This window comes from Brachyistius frenatus, unplaced genomic scaffold (assembly GCF_029030835.1).
Source record: "Brachyistius frenatus isolate BFR_SWC_R1_liver_20210118 unplaced genomic scaffold, ASM2903083v1 Contig_111, whole genome shotgun sequence".
NCBI lineage: Eukaryota > Metazoa > Chordata > Actinopteri > Embiotocidae > Brachyistius > Brachyistius frenatus.
This window is the reverse complement of record NW_027210710.1, coordinates 928,421-951,364: the sequence shown is the minus strand read 5'-3', so window position 1 is coordinate 951,364 and position 22,944 is coordinate 928,421. Positions and strand designations below refer to the sequence as shown.

Here is a 22,944-nt window from a genome sequence, read left to right as displayed (position 1 = left end):
AGTTTGGTCTGTTGTATAAAGTCTCACCTGCAACTGGTGCATTTTTTGGGGTAAATTCCAGTTGGTCTTGCTTTTTCTTTTTTTTCTTTCTGATTTCACAATACCATCAAGGAGTGAGCCAATAACTTCTTACAGCCACCTTTCCATAATTTACGTAAGATTTGTTTTCATCTAAAAATATGAATACCTTCCCACACGGAGCACACGGGTCAGTTCTCGTTCTCTCACTCGCCCTCTTTTTGTCCGTCTCGAACCCTCATGAGTACAAAGGGAATCTGCGAAGCCCGTAAGCTGCAGTGGATCCTCAATGAATCCTTCCCCAAACCACCAGGCCCTTACCCTACTTCCATCGTCCTCATCTATCCGTGTCATAATCTTATCGCTTGACTAAGGTTGTGATCTTTGCTTAGGAATTGGCTACGAGAAGACTTCTAAGACGACTACACATCAAATAAAGTAGACTTTTTTTTGTTGAGCTCTACAAGCTGTTATTGAAGCAGACACTATCAGACTGGCCTCTACCGTCCTCATTATCATCACATTGATATAGCAAGAGATGGGATTTGAGTTGGCTTTTGGACAAGCCCTCTGGAAAATTACACATTTGAAGTTATATCGGTGAGCATGAGCAAAGCCTTTATCAGCAGTTTGCTCTGGACAGATTATTATTGCAGGTATGAGGTATGTATAGGTACATCATAAACTTTTAGTGTTGCACTTTTATAGTTAAGGGATTTGAAAGAGAAAGATAAGAAAAAAAAAAGAGAAAAAAAAAAGCATCAACTCAGCAGCAGAGGCCAACAGAGAGATTACGCTTGTTCGAGATAAGCCAGATCCAAAAGGAATTGATCACCAGCTATATTTGTCTGGTTTAATCTCCATTTGTTCTGACATCACATAAACATGCCAACAACAGCCACAAGGTCAAGGCGCCCGCAGTTATTGGAGCCGCAGTTGTTTTCAACCGACTGTTCATACAAAAATGTTTTGTGTGGTTGGTGACGTCATTCAGTCATAAATTCAGCTTCAATTCCAGAATGGTCACTGACGCCATCTGCTCATGTTTCTTTTTCCTGGCGAGATGGATTCTCCCATTATGCATCCGGCAGCTTCTACAATTAGGCAAGCCCCATTATGCCAGTTGACATCATTCAAAATTCACAGCCCAGAATACAATTTTTGTTCAGAATTCCCCAAAAAATATTTTCAGCCTTAATTAACTTTACATTTCCAAATAGCTAAATATGTAACATGGAGGGGAGAGAAAAAAAACAATTAACCAGCCCAATCTTCAATAAAGGAAAGTGATTCAATCAGATTCGATCTCTGAAGAAAATTTTGTCTGTGATTTTCAGTGCACTGGGGCTCGGTACAGGAATCATTTCCTCATGTTGGCTCCATAAACCTACATTTCTCTGTAAATATACTGCTTTATCTCAGCCCCGAGGTGCAACCGGCTATAAAGTTTCTGCCAAAGTGATGCAACAGTAGAGAAAATGTGATAATTACTTTACTTCATTGCCTTCTGTGCAAAATATTTTGTCGTAATGCAACTTTGATTTTGATTTGATTTGATACACTTTATTAATCCCCGAGGGGAAATTTCTTCACTACAGCAGGGGAGCTCTCAGGGGGGAGCTGCTGCAGCTTCATAAATCTCCAGTTTAACAGATGATGTAAATGTCCAGCTCTATTGACCAAAGACTCGTTCCTCTTGTTACAGATCTTGTTTGTGATTAAAGGGTGCTCGAAGGGAATACGGAGAGCTTTCTGAATTATAAGTCTGTAATCACAGAGGTCATCCGACAACAATCATAACTTCCAACCTTTTTTTAAATTTTTTATTTTGAATATTTACATGTGTCGTAAAAGCCTCTGACACGCTCTCGGTGCAAACAGAAGATTCGGCATCATTATACAGTATGCACAAGTCATTAAAAATAACAGCAAAGTCTATTTAACATCAGCATGTAGAAATCAGACCGGGACGATAGGTGGGAATATGAATGGGGGGGGGACAGAGCCCACATTATCTTAAAGTTGTTCATAAAACAAGAGCCTTTGTGTTGTTTGAAAGACGTCCAATGCAAGATCAAAAGTACATTTTTGGGGTGAACTTTCCAACACATCAGTTAATTTAATGTGGGAGCTCACCTTTACCTAAACTGAGGAGTACAAATCTGCTAGAATGACGTATTATTTATGGGTTCATAACGAGCGTTGAACCTCAGTAAAAGTGAACTTCACAACACCATAAAGCAACTTTAAATGAGCCTCAATCCTGAGCTGAACCAAGAGGTTTGTGGAACTGTTTTTTTGTTTTGCTTTTTGAGAAAATACCCTTCCTTCTGTAGCTAAATGTGAACCAAACTTACGCCAACGGGCTTCCCTAAAAACTGGGCAAATAATGTCAAGAAGAAGAGCAAGGGGGTAGATGTCCCTTCTGTTTCTCAGGCTACATACATTCTCTTCATCTTCACACAGCAAAGGGCGAGAAGACGAGGTGGAGGAAGAGAAAACGAGAAAAGAGTTGAGAAATGAAGAGAGGTCGAAAAGGACAAAGAAGGACAACGGACAAAAAGGGAGGATAAAGGAGCAGATGAAATAGATGACGGATAAAATGGAATAGGTAAAAATATGGGCTGAAAAAATGGGCAAAGGAAGAAAAGATGGAATGAAACTTGGGGGGGATGCAAAGATGGGTGAAAGAGGGAAGGAAAAGACAATAAAAGCAAGAACTAGAAGAAAAAAAGAACAGCTGTTGGGAATAAAGTAAAAGGTGGCAGAAACTAAGAGGACATCAATCAATACGGAACAAAGGAAAGCACGACAAGAAGCAGAGAACAAAGAAAAAAAACACGACAAGAAGCAGAGATACGCAGAAAAGGGATGTGAGCAGTTTTCTTTCAGCAGCAGACTCATTTTATCAGCAAGATCGAAACTCCATCTGTTTTCTCTATTTTGACCTCTTTTGACCTTTTTATCACACTAAACCCTGAGGACTCTAAAACCTTCAGTGCTTCCCTTTAACACCACCTAATATAATAATCTGCTGTCATAATAATTCAATTCCTCTGTGTACCTTTAGTTCAAACCCATTACTATGAAGAGACAGCTGGGAAAACTGAACTGGATTGAGCTTTATGTTTCACAATACGTATTTTTGGTCCTGTAAGGTTGAATTTCAAACAATGTGGCTCGTTTAGCTTTTTTCACGAGGTGTTGGAGTGTCCTTGAATGCACCGGTTTTCCAACAGGTCACTGCATCGTCACACAACACTTTATGTAACTTTGAACACCCCACAAAACAGCCACTTTTACGTCTTTCAAGTTTCAGTGCACTGAAATAAATGTCTGACTGCATGGAGGGAAGTTCATCTAAAACAAATGATTTCAGAAGTGTGAAGTGTGACGGAAACACCCAAAACCACCAGTATGTGTTTGTTACTGTGCATATGAATACGGATAAATTCACCCAAGTAATCAAATTGGATGTCTGCAGCAATAATACTAACAATAGTACCAATTAAAATAAATAGTAAGAAAATAAGAATAATAATAAAATAAAGAGACCCTTTCGTGTCGGGGTTTTCATGAGGTTCTTCTGGCAGCAACTGCTTTTTTAAATTTGACTTGTAAACATAAGACGTGCCAGCATGAGCTTTTCAAAGGTCACTGAATGGGGCTCACAATACAGAAATCATCATATAAAACACGAGGGGTTTTGTTATGTTTGTTCTAAGTCTCTTAATTCCATTTTTTTTTTTTTACTAGTGTTAAAGGTTGGGTTGATTCAGTTGTAATAAAACCGCATGTTATTCGTGCATAACTCCAGTAAACCACAATACAGAAACCATCATATAAAACACCAAAGGGTTTTGTTATGTTTGTTCTAAATCTCTTAAATCAATGTTTTTTTTTTAACTAGTGTTAAATTAAAGGTTGGGTTGATTCAGTTGCAATAAAACCGCATGTTATTTGTGCATAACTCCAGTAAACCACAATACAGAAATCATCATATAAAACACCAAAGGGTTTTGTTATGTTTGTTCTAAATCTCTTAATTCAAATTTTTTTTTAACTATTGTTAAATTAAAGGTTGGGTTGATTCAGTTGTAATAAAACCGCATGTTATTTGTGCATAACTCCAGTAAACCACAATACAGAAATCATTATATAAAACACCAGTGGTTTTGTTATGTTTGTTCTAAATCTCTTAATTCAATGTTTTTTAACTATTGTTAAATTAAAGGTTGGGTTGATTCAGTTGTAATAAAACCGCATGTTATTCGTGCATAACTCCAGTAAACCACAATACAGAAATCATCATATAAAACACCAAAGGGTTTTGTTATGTTTGTTCTAAATCTCTTAAATACATTTTTTTTAAACTATTGTTAAATTAAAGGTTGGGTTGATTCAGTTGTAATAAAACCGCATGTTATTTGTGCATAACTCCTGTAAACCACAATACAGCTTTTGATATGAGGTGGACAGGTGTCTGTAATTATGAAAACTAGGTTGTTTCTCCATTTTTTTTGTCCCCTGGTTTTGAACTCCAGCAGTCAGGGCAGCTTTCTGTTTGTCATGTTTGAGTAAAGTACAGAAATGCACCTCATTAGGACTAATGAGTGACCGCATGTGGAGTACCAACTCCGAGGTTTAGAATCAATTTCATCAAGGAATGACATCACAACCCAGCTTTTCTAATATCACCGGGCAAAATTAATAAAATAACATCATCTGAAAATAGCCACACACAAAAAAAGTTGAGATTTGGACTCGCCCTTAAAGATGTATTTTCCTGCTGTTCAATGAGCTGCATTAGAAGTACACGGCAATCAAATAGTAAAGACCTAGCTTTCCTGGAAAAACTCAATGATGATTGCACTTCATGATGCTATTCATAAAAGTGGAATGTAGTTCATTGTATTAGATGGTAACGCTTTATTTTGTGTCGTTAATTTAAACTTTTTGATTTCATTATTTGGAAATTACATTTAGTCTCTGCAGACGTACGACCACCTGCCAATAATGATCTCAGCAGATGGTTTATCAGGTTTATTATGACCGGAGGAAGTCTGGAGAAGTCTGGTGTTGATATGACCAAATTTTCTTCGAGATGCAACGATGGCCACTGCTTTTGTAACATTACTGATTATCGGCATTTGTTTCGGAGATGATCTTCACCGAGTTATCTTTGTAGCAGGAAAACCAAACGTCTCAGAGCTCTTAAGTGTTTTTTGACCGGTAACTAACATCCTCATAGCCTGGTGTTCCCAGACCCAAAATTCACTGCATGTCTATATAGGTCTGGCTACCCTCCATGGGAAATTGTTTTCCAGTTGCCGTATCTTACCGGCCTTAGATCTCGGGTTCATTTTGGAACTATCAGAGCCGCCTTTAACCAATGAGCATTAACCACCGAATGCAGCGAAACTCAACCACCGCTGCAATTACATTTTGGAAAAAAACAACAACTAGACTTAAACGTCATCACACTTTAACCACTCCCACCGGTAACCGATTGGTCCGTCCTTCAGTGTGGTCGTTAAAACATAAATGTAAACAGGGTTTCCAGACTAATAATAATAAGAAAAAAGTGTAACGCGGTCAGTTCCTTCACTGCATTTTCGGAAAGTGTTACCAAAAGACGTAATTTTCCTGAAACGGCCGCTGAATTTGCACGTACACATTTATGACCGGAGTACCTTCGTATACGACACTGTATATCGAGAAACGACTGCTTGTTCGTGGTTACCTAAGCTGCTGTGCACTGGTTTGAAAAATTCTTGCTTGTGTTATTGTGAATCTATATTTCTTTTTTTGGGGGGAGGGAGAGGGGGGTTGTCAATTGAGTAAACGTCTTCATTTCAAATTGCAGGTAATTTGATGACAGAAATTCTTGAAAGATTTGGAGATTAAACTGAATGATCAAAGTACAGCGAGTTTATTTATGGGAAAAATGTTGAAAAGCAGTAAATAATCTGACGGGCTCTCGCTTTCTCAAACATGGCTTCTGTCAATTGCAGCGATTCTCCTTGTGTGTGTGTGTGTGTGTGTGTGTGTGTGTGTGTGTGTGTGTGTGTGTGTGTGTGTGTGTGTGTGAGGCCTGTCTTTTGAAGGAAGGGTTTTGACAACAGATGCCTGTTTTTATAGTCTCCGTGTAGCTCTGACAGTATCGAATCTGTCTTCATTGCTGTGTTTTGTTTCAGTTTACAGTGTTCTGGAGTACCCCGCTGTTTTAGTATCTTCCTGTGGCTTGGACAAAGTGTCAAGCTGGTCTCTCTGGCGTCTATCTTTGAACGTTTCGTCTGTGAGAGTGTGTCTCTGGGTTCCCGCTGTTTGACGGCCTTCCTGTTGCTGTTATCCAGTTTTGTGTGTCCACAGCTCTCGTTCTCTCTCTTCCCCCTCCTGTCTCTCTTCCTCCAGTTCCCGAAGACTGCAACACAGAGGAAAAAGCACCGTCAACAAACGGAAACGATGAAACTTCGCAGGTATCGAGCACAATTAGGAATTCACCAGACACATTTGTAAATATGACTGTTGTCTTAAAAATAATGGAAACTGCTTATATTATCAAATAATCAGAAGCAAAGCAGGAAGTAGTGTGATTTAATAAACCAACATTTCCTATCTGTTTTCATTTAATTCCTGACTTGGAGGGGGAAAAAAAAAAAGAGGCGGAGCACCACCAACGCCGAAGGTGATGACAACGGAATAATGAGGAGAAATAGTTTAAGCACACATCGGTATGTTGTGCCGACTTTCTGGAGATACTTTCCTCAAAGTGTTGAGCAAAGTCTTTATTTAACACGATGGATGGGAAGAGACAGGAAAAGTGCTTGTGGTGGATTCAGTTGGGCTGAAACATTTTTAATATTCATACAATCCGCTTCAAATTTAGTTTTTCCCCTTGGATCTGATGTGCTGCGAAAACACCAGGTGTTTAAATCAATCCTGTCCTGCTGCTGGAGTTTTCAAATATTTTAATCTGTTTTTTGACAGATGAGCTGCCACTTATCTCCTCCCTTAGATGGCTGATGCCAAAATAGTTGTTGATCTAGCTGGTTGGTGGTCTTTCCACAAAAGTAAAACTGTTATTCGAGGTCATTCACGTTAAAAACAGCCACCGTTGAGACAAAAAGAAAGATTATTCTGGAATAATACTGGTGTTTGGATCATTTTATTACCAACATTGAAAAACCAACAATATATTTATCCTATTAATAGGTCATGTCTGCGTGATTTACTTTACTGTCGTCCACATGGAGGAGCCGCGCTGTGAAGCATTTAGGTTCCTTATTCTATTTTTATATGACCAATAGGCGGTTTGTTTCAAATTCAATATAAATGATTGGATGTCTCCCCCCCCCCAGTTTTTAATAAACCAAATTCTACCTAAGAATGAATTTATCTAATTATGGATGTACCTTTCGGATTCAACAATAAAGCCAATGCGGAAGTGCAATTCCAACGAAGGCCAGTAGGGGCTGGCTCCAAAAAAAAAGAAAAAAAGAAAAGAAAAATCACTGGCTGAAAAAGACTCCCATTCAAAAAGCATCAACTTCTGACAAAATACAATATAAGTCATTCGGGTGTCATTTGCGAAATTCACATCTTCCGATTAGCATTCTTTTGGTCGTTCTGAAAAAAAAATACTTCCGGCTCCAAACCGCTCCGAATTAAAACAAAAAAAAAGATGGTGCAGGTCGATATCCGAACTCGAGGCTTCATAACAAGATAATTGGTGACGTCGCTGTCGGTTTAAAGGCAACATGATGTCAAACGTCGAGATGCGTCAGATGTGCGACGCTGCTCGCTCCTCTTGGACGGCGAGGCGTTTTTTTTTTCCTCTTCTGTAAAGCACTTGTACGCTGACAGAAAAAGAAGCCGGCGCAAAACGTACGCTCCTCCCGGAGCTTCTCACACGCTCAGACATTCACGTCCTGTCACACCGCTCGGCTCGGCTCGGCCCGACCCGACGTACCAACGGGCTTTTCTCGTTCTCTTCCTGCTGCTTTTCATGCTCAGCGGGTGTAAATCAGTTTCACTTTTCACATAATACTTCAGCCGGAGTTCATTCTCGGGCTGAAACTGGACCCTTTTTGTTCATGCCGTGCTCTGCCGCGGGAGTTCGTTGGAAGCGTGACAGCGTGGTTTTTCGGTCACGCTAAAAAAAAAGAAAGAAAAAGAAAACGTACGGGACTCGGGTGTTAATAGCGGAATCAGTACAGCTGCGGTTACATAACCGCACCGGCGCCGTGCGCTCTGCGTTAGCGCCGTGCCCCCTCTTTCTTTGGTCTCGTTCGGCCCCCGCGACGCGACCGGTTCCTCTTCAGGTGCGATGTTAACCCTCCGAACCCGACCGAGGCGGGAAGTGCTCCCTTTATTATAAAGAGCCGTCGGAATCGAATAGGAATGCGCAGATGACATAAACCCGCAGCTGAATTCAACGTCTTTTCAGCCCGTGAGAAATAACGAAGACAGCGTCAGCAAAATATGATGTAAATATGGGTTTTTGCCCAGCAGAGGCTAATATTAAATTGAAAATGACTCCAGAATAAGAAAAGTTTTATAATGTTGAGCTGATCTTTGTTAATGTATCGTATGATTTCACAAGCATTTATTCATTTGGTTCTTTATTTCCGTCGTCTTTGAAGCCATGTGAGCAGCAGCTCCGGGGACGGCTGCGTCGGTCTGTTTCTGCTTTGTTCCAGATTAAAATATGGCATTCCACGTATTACCGTGAAATCAGGATCAGACATCAATGAAGCCTTGAAGGATAACTTGGAATCATATGTAGGATTGCTGGACTTTTACTCTTGCGACAGCGTCAGGGTGGTATTTGTCAATACTTTCCCGAGACTTGCTTCAACCCAAAAAAAGAAAAAAGAAATCTGCGCTGGTTGTGTGCTGGAAAGGTTGACGAGGTGGACGGTTCGTGGGAATTAGACGACAATATAATGACACGGACTCGGGGGAGCTTCTCTTTCGGTCGCAGAGCTGTTTCCGCTCCAAAGAAACGCTGGTGTGCAAAGAACTTGAAAGAATTAAGGACGGACGATTCCTCACGTTGCCGAACAGTGAGGAGGACGCTTGGATCCATCCCGTGCCTTCGCTCTTTCATTTTACTGAGGGAAGCAATTTGGAGAAAAGTAAGTCCGTCTTTTGAACTGCACTTGGTCCTGAATTGAGATCAGTGGAACAGCTTGTCAAACTAAAAAAACAAAAACAACGAAGATTTTTGACGCTTAATCCATCTCGCCCACCGCCGGACTCCCTCGATCATATTTCATCCTATCGTAAAAAATTCCTTCCTTCCTTTCTTTTTTGTCTTCTTTTTTTTAAGACCTCGAGAGAGTCACTTACAAATTTATTACTTTAAGGTTCAAATATATAACAACGAAGCTTTTTAGTAGTTCTTTGATCCAGACGGGCTCTTTTGGGCCAACCGGGCTTTTCCCAGTGACAGATCCAAAACATCGGAACGGCTTCCACCTCCAGATTACTCGTGTTAACTTCTCAATTGAAAACACATCCACATTTTTAGGGTTTTAATAACATGTATACCTTTGGGGTTTGTTTTGGCTAGTTATTGTTTTTACAAATCTATTTCAAATCTGTTCCTATTTTGTTTTTATTTCTTAATTATTTCTGTCTTTTTTTTTTTTTTTTTTTTTAACTCTACGCCTGCGTTTAAATGTGTTGCATAAATGAACTGAATTATTTCACAAATCCTATATTCAGTCAAACCTTTCTAATAAGTGAAAAAGGTCGAGGTTAAATATAAATAGTGTTTTAGATTGCAAAAAAAAAAAAAATGATGTGGGTGTATTTGTGCAATAGTGGAGCGTTTTTTGTGGATGCCTCCATCGAATTATCATCCAGTAGGAGGATATTCAATTACATTTTTAATTAATTTTATTAGGATTACTGTTCCCGAAAAAGATGCAACTGAATCTCCAATGTGTCCTTTAATTATTATCTAATTTCCTGTGAATGGATAAAAACCCAGTAAGGTCCTTTGAACCTGACCTTAACGTGACCGTAACAGAAGCTCTTATTGATTTAAACTCGGGGTTGGGTTTACAAGCCCCACCACGGACACATGAAACTACTGTGTCCAATTGTTGGTTTTTATCTTAAAATCCCATTTTGGCATTGACATCCATCCTTCACATTATATTTCTTTCCAACACATCATTTCTACGAGGAAGCGTGCGGTTGTTACACAAGCTGCTTTGGGGCCCTTTCTTCCTGGAAGGAATCAAAATCAGGCAGTCTGCTCATCGAGGATTTGGACGTTAACTTGGCGGGATAAGTCGAGAGGGAAGTTTTGGAGGAGCGAGTGGAGATTCAGATTGAATCTCTGAAGACGCAACCATGAGATCACTTCATTTTGAAATGAGAACGTTAAAACTGGCACCGCTGGGAGCATGTAGGGCTGCCGGGAAACCGCAGAGGTCGTCAGATTGAAACTGCAGAGCTCTCAACATCATGTAAACAAGTTTAATTAATTGTAACAGATCTAAATCAACGTAAAATTAAACTAGAACCTCTGGCAACTGTAAAAAAAATAAACAAAGAAAGCCGTTTAGCACAGCGGAGGTCTAAAGCTAATTGCAGAAAAACATCTTAAGAAGAAAGCTATTAATCTTTGGGATTTAATATAACGGTGACATTTGTTAGGTACACTGCTACACTTGTAAATGTTTAATAACAGGTGTCGTTCTTTTTCTTTGTGCCCTTTCATTCAGTTTATGGATAACACAAAAACAGGAAACTGAAAAGGTTAAGCTGGACCATCAACAAGGAAAAATAAATAATAAGGGACAATAAAGTCCACAGATTCGTGCAAGAGTTTATTCCCTTCAAATAAATATATCTCTTAAAGTGGTTCCTTGCATTACATTAAATTTTGTAATCCAGTTTTGAAAACAGGGCATCTGCTCTCACCTCATTTGTTTTACTTTTTATTCTTATGTAAATACATATTCTTCAACTTACAAGAGTACTTCAAACAAGTTTGTAAAAGAAGTTAACGTGAAAAATAAAAACAGATCTAAATGTCGAAAGAATGCGAGAATTTTTTTTATAAAACACTACGAAACAGTTTTAAAAATTTCTGGCAGCAAACTTAAGCTCAAAAATCCTATTTTCCTCCTCGAGTCTTAAAATACTACGAGCTAATGAATTCCATGACGTCCTGTTGAATGAAAGGAGCGGGAGCGATCGGCGATCGGACAGAACGACCTCCACCGAGGAGAAGAAAGGACTTTCACTACAGCATGAAAACAGCTTATTTGTTTTCATTTCCATCAAGTTCACGAGTTGGACTTGAACCAACATTTATGCTGCGTGGCAGGTTATTTTTCCTCTCGTTCTTCTTTGCCAAAACAATTTGCCTCTTTGTTTTCCTTCAGATAATCAGATGAAGAAATCCCAGCCGCGGGGGAACCGCAGCTCGGCTCCCGCCTCTGAAAGCCTACGTCGAGATTTAGAGGGAACCCTAAAAACATCCAGCCAATTATGTAGGCAGGGGTTACAAATTTAGACGTTCTATTCAGTAATGTTCCCGAATGGAATGATAGCAGTAAAACCACGTCAATATTGCATGTTAATTTAATTTACATCAACTTTCGAATGGTTGTCGTCCGTGCGCGGTGGCGCAGCGATCAGATCTCCAGCGTTTCTTTTTCTATCAGGTCATAAACACAGCGTGGCGATAAGCTTTCGGGACCTCGAAGAGGTTGAACATTTCGTCTGTTCAGAGCAGAGAAACCACGTGAACTTCAAAGAGGAGGCAGCGCTGGAAAAGCTGGTGGCGGAAAGATGAATTGATGATTCACGTCTGAGTGCGACGCAGAGACGAGACGTCGGGACTACTTTCCGTGCCTCCGTCAGCACCGTCGACTGCATGTACCACCGAGTGCCACTAGACAAACGCAAAAAGTGAATACGTAAAACATTTACAAAGTGAAAAAAAGTTTTCATTTTGATGTTATGATCTCTTCAGATGGAGACGCATGACTAAACAAGATTTTGAGGAGTGAATTCGTGGTTCTTCTGCAACATCACAAGCAACAATTTAAAACCAAAACCTTTGACTTTTGTGCGATTCTGTGCTGGGTTATGTTTACAATAATACAACATATCATATTACTTATATATAGGTCGTATTATCAACTATTAATCCTAAGGGGTAGACGAAAGGCTGTGTTTGTGAATGAGAGTGAGACTGCTGTGTAAAACCAAAAGGTCACAGGAGGAGGTCGGCAACATTTGGGGTCACATACTGTTGTTCTTTGAGTCATAAACAGGAACAAATTGCTGTAGCAAGGACTCCAGGGTGTGAAGGAAGACAACCACCACCTCCACCAACCAACAAAGGACATATCAACACACATGACTTTTTGGTGTCTGGACTATAAGAAGACTGGGTCAGGAGGTCAGGAGGTCAGACTTCATGAACTGACACATACTCTGTTGCGGTCAGGGAAACATAGTCTGGACCCAGAGCTCTGTAAACTGGTTATTCTGCTGCTGTTAAATAAATATCTTGAAGCCTGACATCTTCTCCTGTTGCCTCATTAAAGAACACGCAGGACTGGGGGCTGACACATGTTGGCTTTGTACTAGCAGGAGCCCAAGTCCAACAATTTCTGTTCTTCAACCGTCAATATTTTACAGCTATAATGTGTGTATATATAGTGAGGCGTGTGAAAGGTGTATAACCGGGGTGATGTATATTTTCATAAGTTTTGCCACCAGCCTGCACAAATTGCTCATTTCCTCCTTTTTTTAATTTTTTTTATAAAACATTAGCACAGTTTCACATTGTTGAAGTTTCCCACTTATTTCATGATCTCGTACATTTGACCACAATCTAACTTTAAAATGCCTAATAATGAGTCCAAAACTCTCAGGAAGAATTTACACTCCCAAAAAATAATTAGTTTCAGAATATATTCACTTCTAAAATACAAATTGAAAAAATAATACAGTGGAGACAATTCACAACCTAAAAGAGCAACGCGGGCTGTTTCGGAGAGCGATATGCCAAAATGTTATCTACGTCGTCCTGCAAATGATTGTTTGACACGGATTTTCACCACATAGCAGTGGTTCTTTAGAGAAACTAGAATACTGTAAGGTTGTTGGTTCAATTCCTGGATGGGAAAGAGGCACATTTGCTGCCACCGAGCAAAGCGAACTACCAATTTACAGAATTAAGCTGCTGAACTGTGCAAGTCTCATCCAAATATTTGTGAAAAGAGGGCTTAGTTCTTCAGGGATAGTTCCCACAGTTTGAAAATAAAAGAAAAAGAATCAAACTGATAAAAAGCATTTGTTTAGTAATTTCTTCATCATTGAAGCCAGTTTCAAATTAGAAGAAGTCCACACTGATATATGTCGAATTTGCCCCTTGTAAGCACTACGGAAAGCTCGGCACAGAGTCTTCCAGCACTGAACCGTCTGATGGGAACAGCATGTTCCAGATATGATAATTCCACCCGGAAAAATTCTAAACCCCGTTTGATAAATATGTGAAGTGAACGTCGCTGCCGTCCACCTGCGCGACTTCTCGTTAAGCGTGTTTGAGAAAGACGCTAAAACAAAGCAGGACAAATCCAAGAAGCAAAAGATTTCATTAGCCATCTTCAAACAGATCGTGGCGCCTCAGTCGTACAGAGCTTTCCTGATCTGATTAGAAAAAAAAAGTTCCTCCTCAAACACGACAAGAGGACATTTACAATGGCTGAGATTTTATGTTTAATGGGTGATTTTTGGACAGCTGAGATGGAAGAAAAGCTGAGTGGAACCTAATCTTTGAATTTACCAGAGAAAGATGGACTCGTCCTGAAGTTTTGAAAACGCTCCACAGCAAATATTCTGCAAAATGTTTCCTTTCGTATGACATGCAACTCAATTTCATAATGAAAAGCTCACCTCTCATGGGTGAAGGGAGTCCATCTCTGATGATAAGTGACTGTTCTCCTGGAAAAAAAAAAAAAAAAACCGCAGTCAAAACACACTAATATGTATAATGTATGAATAACAATTTTGTTTTTACTCACATTGGGGCAAAAGAACAAGGCTGAAATACAGAATTTAGAAAATAACTATATTTAGGTGTCCACAACAGTTGATGGCAGAAAAGCTAAACTCATCAAAACACTTCAAAATTGTCCAAACAACAAATACAGCAGAGAATCGAACACATTGGAGCATTAATTATTATTATTATTATATTTTTAGCTGCACAACACTTCCAGTTGTAGTTGTTAAAAACAAAGAAGGCGCAAAAACTGCAAAGTCAGATATTAAACAAAGATTTCAACAAACTGGATCTTCATGTTGTGTCCTTTGGTTGTAACTTCATCCCAAAAAAACCACAAAATTGTCATTTCCAAGAAAATGAGGTCGATAAATTTATTGTTTTGTACGTGCAACTCTTTTTTTACGACTGAGAAGCTCAAGCTCTGAGGAGTGTTAACATTTTTGGTTGAAAAGTCACAGAAAGGCTGTAAAATAAGTTGTTTAATCTCAATATGAGAAGCTGTGGCAGCAACAATACAACACAATAAACTCTGAATCATCAGAAACCCACATCAGCTGGAGAATAATGATGCGGCCGCAAATACTTTAAAATAAATTGTTTTGTTTTTCTCTTGATAATGAAGTCCTTTATCTTGTGGGTACTTACTGATAACCCAAATTCATTCATTTACATCACTTTTTTTTAATGTTGTGGAATCATCTGGTCTTGTTGCTAATTTGTTTGATTAATAAAACATGAGAAAACTATAACAAAAAAAAAGAAGACAAAAACAAAACAGCCAATATAAGACATTAAAAGTGTGTAAGCAACATACTCAGACCAAAATATAATTAAAAGTGCATAAAGCGCCGGCGATGAGAAGAGATGAGGACGGGATGAAGTTTATCGTCTATTCTCACGGTTTGAATGAACCTGTTGCAAATAAATCAGTTAATAAGCCGATCAGTTTATTAAATAATTGTTTCAGCGCTCGACCACTGCAGCACAAAACCCCCGAATATCAAGTCAAAGACTGGACAGAAGCACTGTTCAAATTTAGAAAAAAAAACGTGACTAAATTTTGACTACATTTGTGTAAAATCTGAGCTATTTTGACATGGTGACAAAAAAATGTAATATTAGTTTTGCATTTAGTTGAAGTGTCACGAATCTCTATATTTTCTAAGAAAAGACTAGTTTAAAATGTAACATTTTTTGGAAAGTGTTTTAGTTGTAGTATTATAACCAGTTGAAGGTGAAAGCTATGAGAAACATACAAAAACCCAACTGTGATGCGAAGAGGTCGAGATCTGACAGGAGGCGTCACAAGTCGCCACACACATCTCCGATGGTCTTTCACACTCACACACGTCCAGGTGTAAATACACACCATGTGGTTGTGGGGGTCATCATGCGTGTGCTCGCCCTGCTCCTCTTCCTCATCTTCCTCCTCCTCTTCCTCCTCCTCCTCCTCGGCTTCGCTGTGCGCTCTCTGCTCGTCCTCGTCTTCCAGCTCTGAACTCGACTCCTCCTCGTCTTGCCACGCCTCCCCGCTCTTACACTCGTCTGCTTTAATCAGATCTGCGCAAAGACGCAAAAGAATCGACATGTCACGAAAAACTGATGCCGGCTTCTGCGAGTTTAAATGAAAGGAGCTTCATTGGCCTTTCTGGTCGTGTAAACCGAAAAAAAAAAAAAAAAAACATTGAAAACTCAGAACCAGAAAATCCAGCAGTTTTGTTTTGGCTTCGGGCACCCCGTCATTCACACTGTATATGCTTTCAATAAAACTCTGTCCTGATGTTTCTTAGAACCGGACACGAACGTAAAGGTTTCTTTCTGGCAACGGCTGCGATTGGTTTGGTTCAAAACTCTCTTGATCGTACCGTCGGCAGCACGAGCATCGAATGGACGCGGCCCACCGAGAGTTAAAATGGCCCCACCAGGGAATTTCCAAACATTTGAGGTGTACGTTTGCACATTTTTTTTTCAAATCTGTCTTAAAACAACATTCAAGTCTTTGCGTGAACATTGGCACATGTTGTAAAGTTTTGCTTGCTGAGACCATTTCTTCTGCTGATTCTGGTCATTACCGGTTCAAAACCCAATACGCTGCAATAGAAACAACGTGGGATAAATTGTGCTCTTTAAACTCTATCTTAAGCCCGTTTGACACTTCCAACAGTCTGAGTTGGGCAAATCAAGTATTTACTGAAGAAATTGGTCTCTTCAGTGAAAAATTGCCTGTTACTATCCATCCATTGGAACTGCTGTCAAGGGCAACACAATAACTTTGATTTTGGAATATAACCATTTCATTTGATGAACATTGACAGCCGAAACCACAAACTTTGGATAAACTTTGGGAGTATTGGAGTAAAAACTGGATTTTGTCCCACTGTCTCTTCCACTATAAGTATGTAGGAGACCTTATGAGGGCTCGGACAAACCGGAAAAATGATTCCAGCGAGAAAAACCTGTTTCTGTGTTTCTATGGGAACCTGACAAGCTACAGTTTCTGGTGTGCTGCCGGCTCCTGACCGTGTTGTTAGCAGTGCTAGCCAGACGACGACCAGAGGAAGCCGGTGTCCAGCCGTCATAATGAAGACAGATTGATCTTTACCTCCTTTTTTAAACTGTATGTCAGCAGGATTATGGAAAAACCACCAGTCCGATTTACATGAAATCTGGTGGAAGGGTGCAAAATGGGTCAAATAACCACCTATTACATTTTAATGTGGGTCCACAAATTATTTTCCACTTTCCTTTAAGCATCAAGATAGGGCATTTGTCCAATTAAATTCCTTACATCCTAAAATCCATTAGATGGTAGTAAAGTTCAGTAGTGCCAAAACATAGGCCATTCTAGAAATTCAATGTGATCCAAATCCACATTAATGGGTACCAGTTATCCTCTGGTGCAACTTACCACAGCAGCAGCTGTTATGGAGGGGGAAGGGCTTTCATAGCGGAGATGTAAGGCCTCATTTAAGCTTAAGCATATTTTGACGTCTGTCAAATATTTTTCTAAAAATATCTAGCATACACACAGTGGATGTGGTTTGAGTGGACTTTTGGCCTCGGCAAAGGTCTGCCCTTCTCAAGTCTTATCTTCACTTCCAACAGCGCCCATCTGTGTTGCAAATTTGTTCAGATGGAAGCTTTGGTCTTGTAGATGCATCTATTCTTTTTATTTTTTTTACTTTAAAAAGTTGATTTAGTTAGTGTGTGTTGTGCCTTTGAACCACCAGAAGAATTTGGAATAAGCATATTGTACCTGGAATTGATTTTCAAATGCCACATGTTGGTGCCTACCCAAGGTCTTACCTCAAATTCCATGTCCACACCAATAAACAAATAAAGATAATGCCGCGTTTGGAGTTCTGGAGAATCTGGGTCCATGTGTCAGAGCTCAAAGAATATGCAATATCGTTGTTTGATCATTTTCAAACTTTTACAAGTTTTAAGAAAAACTATTTTGAACTGAGAATGTGCCTTTTTTTGTTTTGTTTTTCTGTTCAGGGGTTAATTCAGAAAAACACTCCCGTGGGTCGTATTTGAGGGAAGGAAAAAACCGACCTATATGGTTGTATGGGGTTAGTGTACTTTTTTGGAAAAAGTACAATTAATACGCATTGCAAGCATAACATTAAATACTTCCTCCAAAAACGTAGAGCGGTGCTGCACATGTGGACCCTGAACAAAGAGGAAGTAAAGCAGATCCCTTCTCAACACACATGGCTTCGAGGCTCCAGCGGTCATGGGCAGGGAAAAAGTCTCTGGTGCCGCCTATGCATCAGAGCAAAAGCAGACCTCCGAATCGTGGCAGAATTTTAGATGTGGGCTGTCATTCAGAAGTCTGGAATCAGGCAGCACAAACACACACATCTTTTCATACTTGGTCATGTTTCCTGAAGCTGCGTCCCAGACTCCTGCTGCAGATACAAATCAAGGGTTGTTCGGCTCCTCAGTGCTTCCAGAGAAACATGGTCACAACTCAACACTGCACAGGCCGCCTGCCCTTTCGTCTCATCTCGGATCCTGTTTCAGCTTTCTTGCATTACTGCAGTTCTTCAGAGCAGTAGCGAGTGCAAACACACGGGTGCCATCTTCACTGCTGTGGTGGGTTGATTGTGATAATCAACCACATTCTTCAGTTTCCACCACGTGACATGAAACATAATCTGGTAATGTGGTCGCGTTTAAACAAACTTTATTTGGATGATTAACGGTTGTATGAATGATATTTAGCTGGTTAGTACAGAAACAGTGTTGTTTTGTAAGGCTTTGATGTATTTAGTGTGACATCTTGTTAAAAAAGAAATGCTTTTCTATGATTTAAAGCCCTCCTTCACTCAGAGAAATGTGTTCTGCCTAACGTTACTTCTCCAGTGAGCCTCACTGTATTAAATGATGCATGTTCAGAGTTTGACATGAGAAATTCTTCCGTTGAAAGTTGGAAGTGTCTGTCAGCTCAACTAAAATCTGAGATTAAGAAAAGACACGTTCGGGATGGTTGAATTAATCACAGTTAATTTGGGCGTAACATGAAATAAATCAATCGAGTGTCATGTCTGACGGATTAGTCGGCAACTGTGCTTTGCACTGCTGATTAGTTATTGCTATTAGTCATGTACTGTACATAGTTATTATGTACGAACGTCATGGCAACACTGAGCTTCCAAGGATTTCTTTGAACTGCTCTTTTTTCTCGGACCGAATGAACGTACGACAACCATTTTACAATGAAAAAAAAAGCTAGAAAAGAATTTGGTAAACAAGTTATTTATTTTGGGGTTTTCTCAAATCAACACTTGGTCAAAAATATTTATAAAGCACCCTTGATGTTTGGTAAAAGAGTTCCTTGACCACTTGTCCTGGCAGAATTGACCATGTTTAATCAAATTGATTGGTTTCCTGGCATGGAGTTGACTTCTTTTTTTTTTTTTTTTCCGTTTTGATGTGTGTTTGTGGTCATTGTCTTGTTGTGTCCACATTTCAACTGTCTGGCTGATGGTGTGAGGTTATGATGGAGGATTATTATTATTCTCCATTATTTCATCCTGCCATTTGTCCCCGGCAACAAAACAGGCCCAAGAGCATGATGGCCAAAACGCACAGTCGCTGCATGGCCCGTCTTAAAACAGTTAGGTTAGCTCCGGTTAGGATACCTTCCCCAACCCCCCCCCCCCCACACACACACACACGCACGCACACACACTCTTTTCATTATACGTTGTGTTGGTCGGTCCAATGGGTGCTGTCAATCAAACTCTCTTTATGCAGGCACAGAAAAGCTACCGACTGTAGTCAATCATGATCACCAACAGGAAGTTCAGAGTCCTTGGCAAGTTCAAAGAAAGTTAGATTATTAATTTAGTGACGCTGAAAGGTCCTAAGTGGACGTATGCATGTTTTTGACCGAAAATGTTGGCAGAAAAATAAAAGTTCAACGAAATCATTGAAACATCAATATTTCCATATGATGAGTGTATATACATTTCTGACTACGTGTGACCTCTGTGGCAGTCTGAAACTAGAAAACCACTTGTAAGATCGAGCCCGAAGTTTTCGTTGGACGTACATGGAGAATGGTCTTTACAGTAAAGTAATAAATTAGCCATTTTTTAAATAATAAAAATACATTTTAAGAATTTCTAACAATGCAGAAGAACTCTTTTCGACATCTTCAAACATGACTTGAAAAAAATCAGTATGATTTACACATCCATCTCTCTAGATGGATGTTTTTCAATAAATATTGCTGAATGCATGTTCATCTGGTTTATTTCGGCACTGTGGCTGTCATTTTGAACTAAATCTGCCCTCCGGCTCGGGATGTTTCAGATGTCTCAGGTTGACCACCTCAGAAATGTGAGGCCTTCTGTTCATCGCAGCAGTCTATCCATAGCCTGACAGCAGATGGGAGAATATTTCTTGGCCTCCCTTTGGTACCTTATGTGTGCCGTTATCCTCTATTTTACATTAATTATACTTAAGATTTGAGCCACTAAGTGGCATAGACAGATGTCAGAGTGAAGATTTCCCCCAACGGCGCGCTTGTCCAGCTGAATTTGAATTATTTTGATTGATTTCCATTTGAGATTTTGCTTTGGTATGTACAGTATAGTTTTTATTGTGCTGTGTTTGGTTGTTACTGCTCACATAAAACCTTCTCTCCTTGGTTTTACGGCGTACTCCGCAAAATAATGTGGTTTATAACGTTAATTTTTGCTTTCCTTTTCAAATTTAAACGAGTTAAAAAATAAATAAATAAATAAATAAAAATCCCACAGCATGCAAATAACAACAACTTCCTCTAGTCTGCTTGTTGTTAAAGAAAATTGTCTTTCTGTTTTTGATGTGTTTTTGTGGTATATTAAATACAGCATGCATGATGTGCAAATTATATACAAATCACACATGGAAAAATATAATGAAAACATAAAAAAATCCTATCTGTATGTAGAGTTGTATTAGTATTGGGCCATTTGGGGAAGCTTATTTTCCCATGTTTGAGGGGTTTTGTATAAAAGTTCATTTTGTTATATGATATATACAAAATTTAAACTCGTATGATTTATAATACTTTTTTTTTAACATAGATAATGTTTCTCTTTATTGTAAAGGAAGAAAATGCGAGCAAAATCCAAACCAGCCAATAACAAATGAACGGATTTTGACTAGTTTCCAGCCAATCCGAAACCTCTATAATCTTGTTAACTCTCCAGATAACTTAATCAAACAGCTGGTAAACTTTCTTCTTTGGAAATTGTTTTGTTTGTCTATGTTCAAAGAACTACTGCACTGGTGCTGAACCGACATATTCTTCACATAAATTATCCTTAACTGTTACATACTGTTAAAGCAGCAGACATATAAATACATCGATCTTTCTTTCATCTTCTGTTAACGGTCAAACAAACACTTCAAAACTTCAACACAAGAGAAGCAACATCTCAAAGGCTGTTGATACAGTTAGTTACCTTGGAGATATTAAGTACTTCAATAAAGATATTTTTGTCTCCGTGCTCAGAAACCTTTGGTAAAATATGACTCACCTGAAAGCTATCAAACCGAGCAACAAACAAACAACACGCTTTTCAACAGGATCAATGAGCTCTTCATGCCAAAACATTACAACAGATCCAAGACTTACAAGACTTTTATGAGCCAAAGTCTTTAACGAATTAGCTACATTTTTAGATTATTGTAAATACATTAATGTTTTTAATAAAACATTTTTTTTTATTTTCACTGTCTCTCTTGTGGAGGGATGATAGATGCTTGACCTGACTCTTAAGACAGCACTTCTGTGTTGGAAAGATTTGTAATGATGGAGACTGCAGATGGGATACAATATCAGTGCATTTGAGCCAAGTAAGGTCAAACTGCAATTGTTGACCTTTGCTTGTAGGTCTCTTATTCTTGTTGGCAAGAAAGGCTCTTCTGCTTCTTGGCTTTTACGACAAATTGCAGGTATTTTCATTTCCTGTTAGTGCACACAGTTCAGAACAAATGAACTTGTTAAATTTAAAATGATTGTTTACTTTGAGCAGAGGCAGTTAAGGCTGAGTTGAAAGTCAATAAAAAAAAAACCATAAACTCTCCACATAATAAAGAAGAAAAATGCAATATATATTTTTATTGTTATCCATAGCATACCAAATATGGTACCACGAATTTGATCAAGCGTTGATGAAAATAAGATGTGGCCTCAGTGTGTCTTTAGACAGCAGCACAGGAAGTGACAACCCTGGGATGAGACATATTTTATTTAATCTCTCTTCATATGACAATTCTATTTTTCCTTCAGGGGCACAAGTGGCTGTCAGAAGGTTTCCAAAAAGGAAGTGAATTTATCACCAAACAGCTGAGGGCCCCTAAAAACCTTTCTTTGAATTTAAGCATTTATGTTTAAGCTTATTATATTTCTTAACAAAAACTGTTATGATTTGATCATATTTCCCACCTCTTTTTGACAACATTCCAATAGCAGCAGGTTCTTTTATATAATCGAATAAAATAACAGGTTTTTTTTCATGTTTCGGTTTGCCGAGTCGTGATGAAACACAGCGGAGCGTTGAATTTTTAGCTTTCCGGTTTGAAAGCTCACTCGAGATAATGTAAACGGGGCTGAGTTGTGAGAGCCTCCAGATATACACAAACGGGACAGGCATTTTATTTGCAGCTGGGAAGTTGACCAGGTTGTAGATTCCTATGTAGATACCGTAACGGATATTCCAGACGTCAGTGTTGCACTTATTGGGGACCCATGGGGAGTCTTAACACCCCCAAAAGAGACCAGAGGTCGTGATAGAAAACCAAATGCCTTTGGTGAGAACTGCATACCGTTGTGAGTGTTTGGCATGTTGTGAGATGGTTATGGGTACGGTTAGGGATGGGGGGGTTAGGGATGGGGAGTTAGGGTTGGGGGTTAGGGATGGGGTTAGGGATGGGGGGCTTAGGGATGGGGAGTTAGGGTTGGGGCTTAGGGATGGGGTTAGGGATGGGGGGTTAGGGATGGGGATAGGGATAGGTGTTTAGGGATGGGGGTTAGGGATGGTTGATTAGGAATGGTGGGTTAGGGATGGGGGGGTTAGGGACCAGTTGCCTAACGAACAGTGAGATAACAGACTAGGCCGCGCTAGTGGCAGCCTGTTGCAGCAGCTCCCCCCTGAGAGGCCCCCTGCTGTAGCGAAGAAATTTCCCCTCTGGGATTAATAGAGTGAAATAAAAAATAAAAAAAATAAAAAAAATCAAAGCCATGTGGAGTTTACAACGTCCCTTCAGTATGCTGGGTATGCAGAACTCAGCAGGGAATTTAGTCTTGCCCACGTGTTATCGAAGAAGCAACAATCTTTCCCGTTGTGAAAAACACCCAAAAATAGTTTTTTGTA

The 22,944-nt window shown here is 39.4% G+C and overlaps 1 protein-coding gene across 5 annotated transcripts in view; it reads right to left on the bottom strand.

Annotated features, from left to right (window-relative positions):
- Positions 1-4,337: 4,337 nt before the first annotated feature.
- raly (RALY heterogeneous nuclear ribonucleoprotein) overlaps positions 4,338-22,944 on the bottom strand; it is a 107,396-nt gene continuing 88,789 nt past the window's right edge. For 2 of the 5 annotated variants that reach the window (XM_069712653.1, XM_069712655.1), the window contains 3 exons: positions 15,435-15,625; positions 13,954-14,001; positions 4,338-6,442 (listed from right to left, as the gene is read on the bottom strand). In XM_069712653.1, the coding sequence (XP_069568754.1) occupies positions 13,957-14,001; positions 15,435-15,625 (236 nt within the window). In that variant the 3' untranslated portion in view covers positions 4,338-6,442; positions 13,954-13,956. The remainder of the gene's footprint in view (positions 6,443-13,953; positions 14,002-15,434; positions 15,626-22,944) is intronic. The other 3 variants (XM_069712652.1, XM_069712651.1, XM_069712654.1) reach the window with 2 other exon arrangements.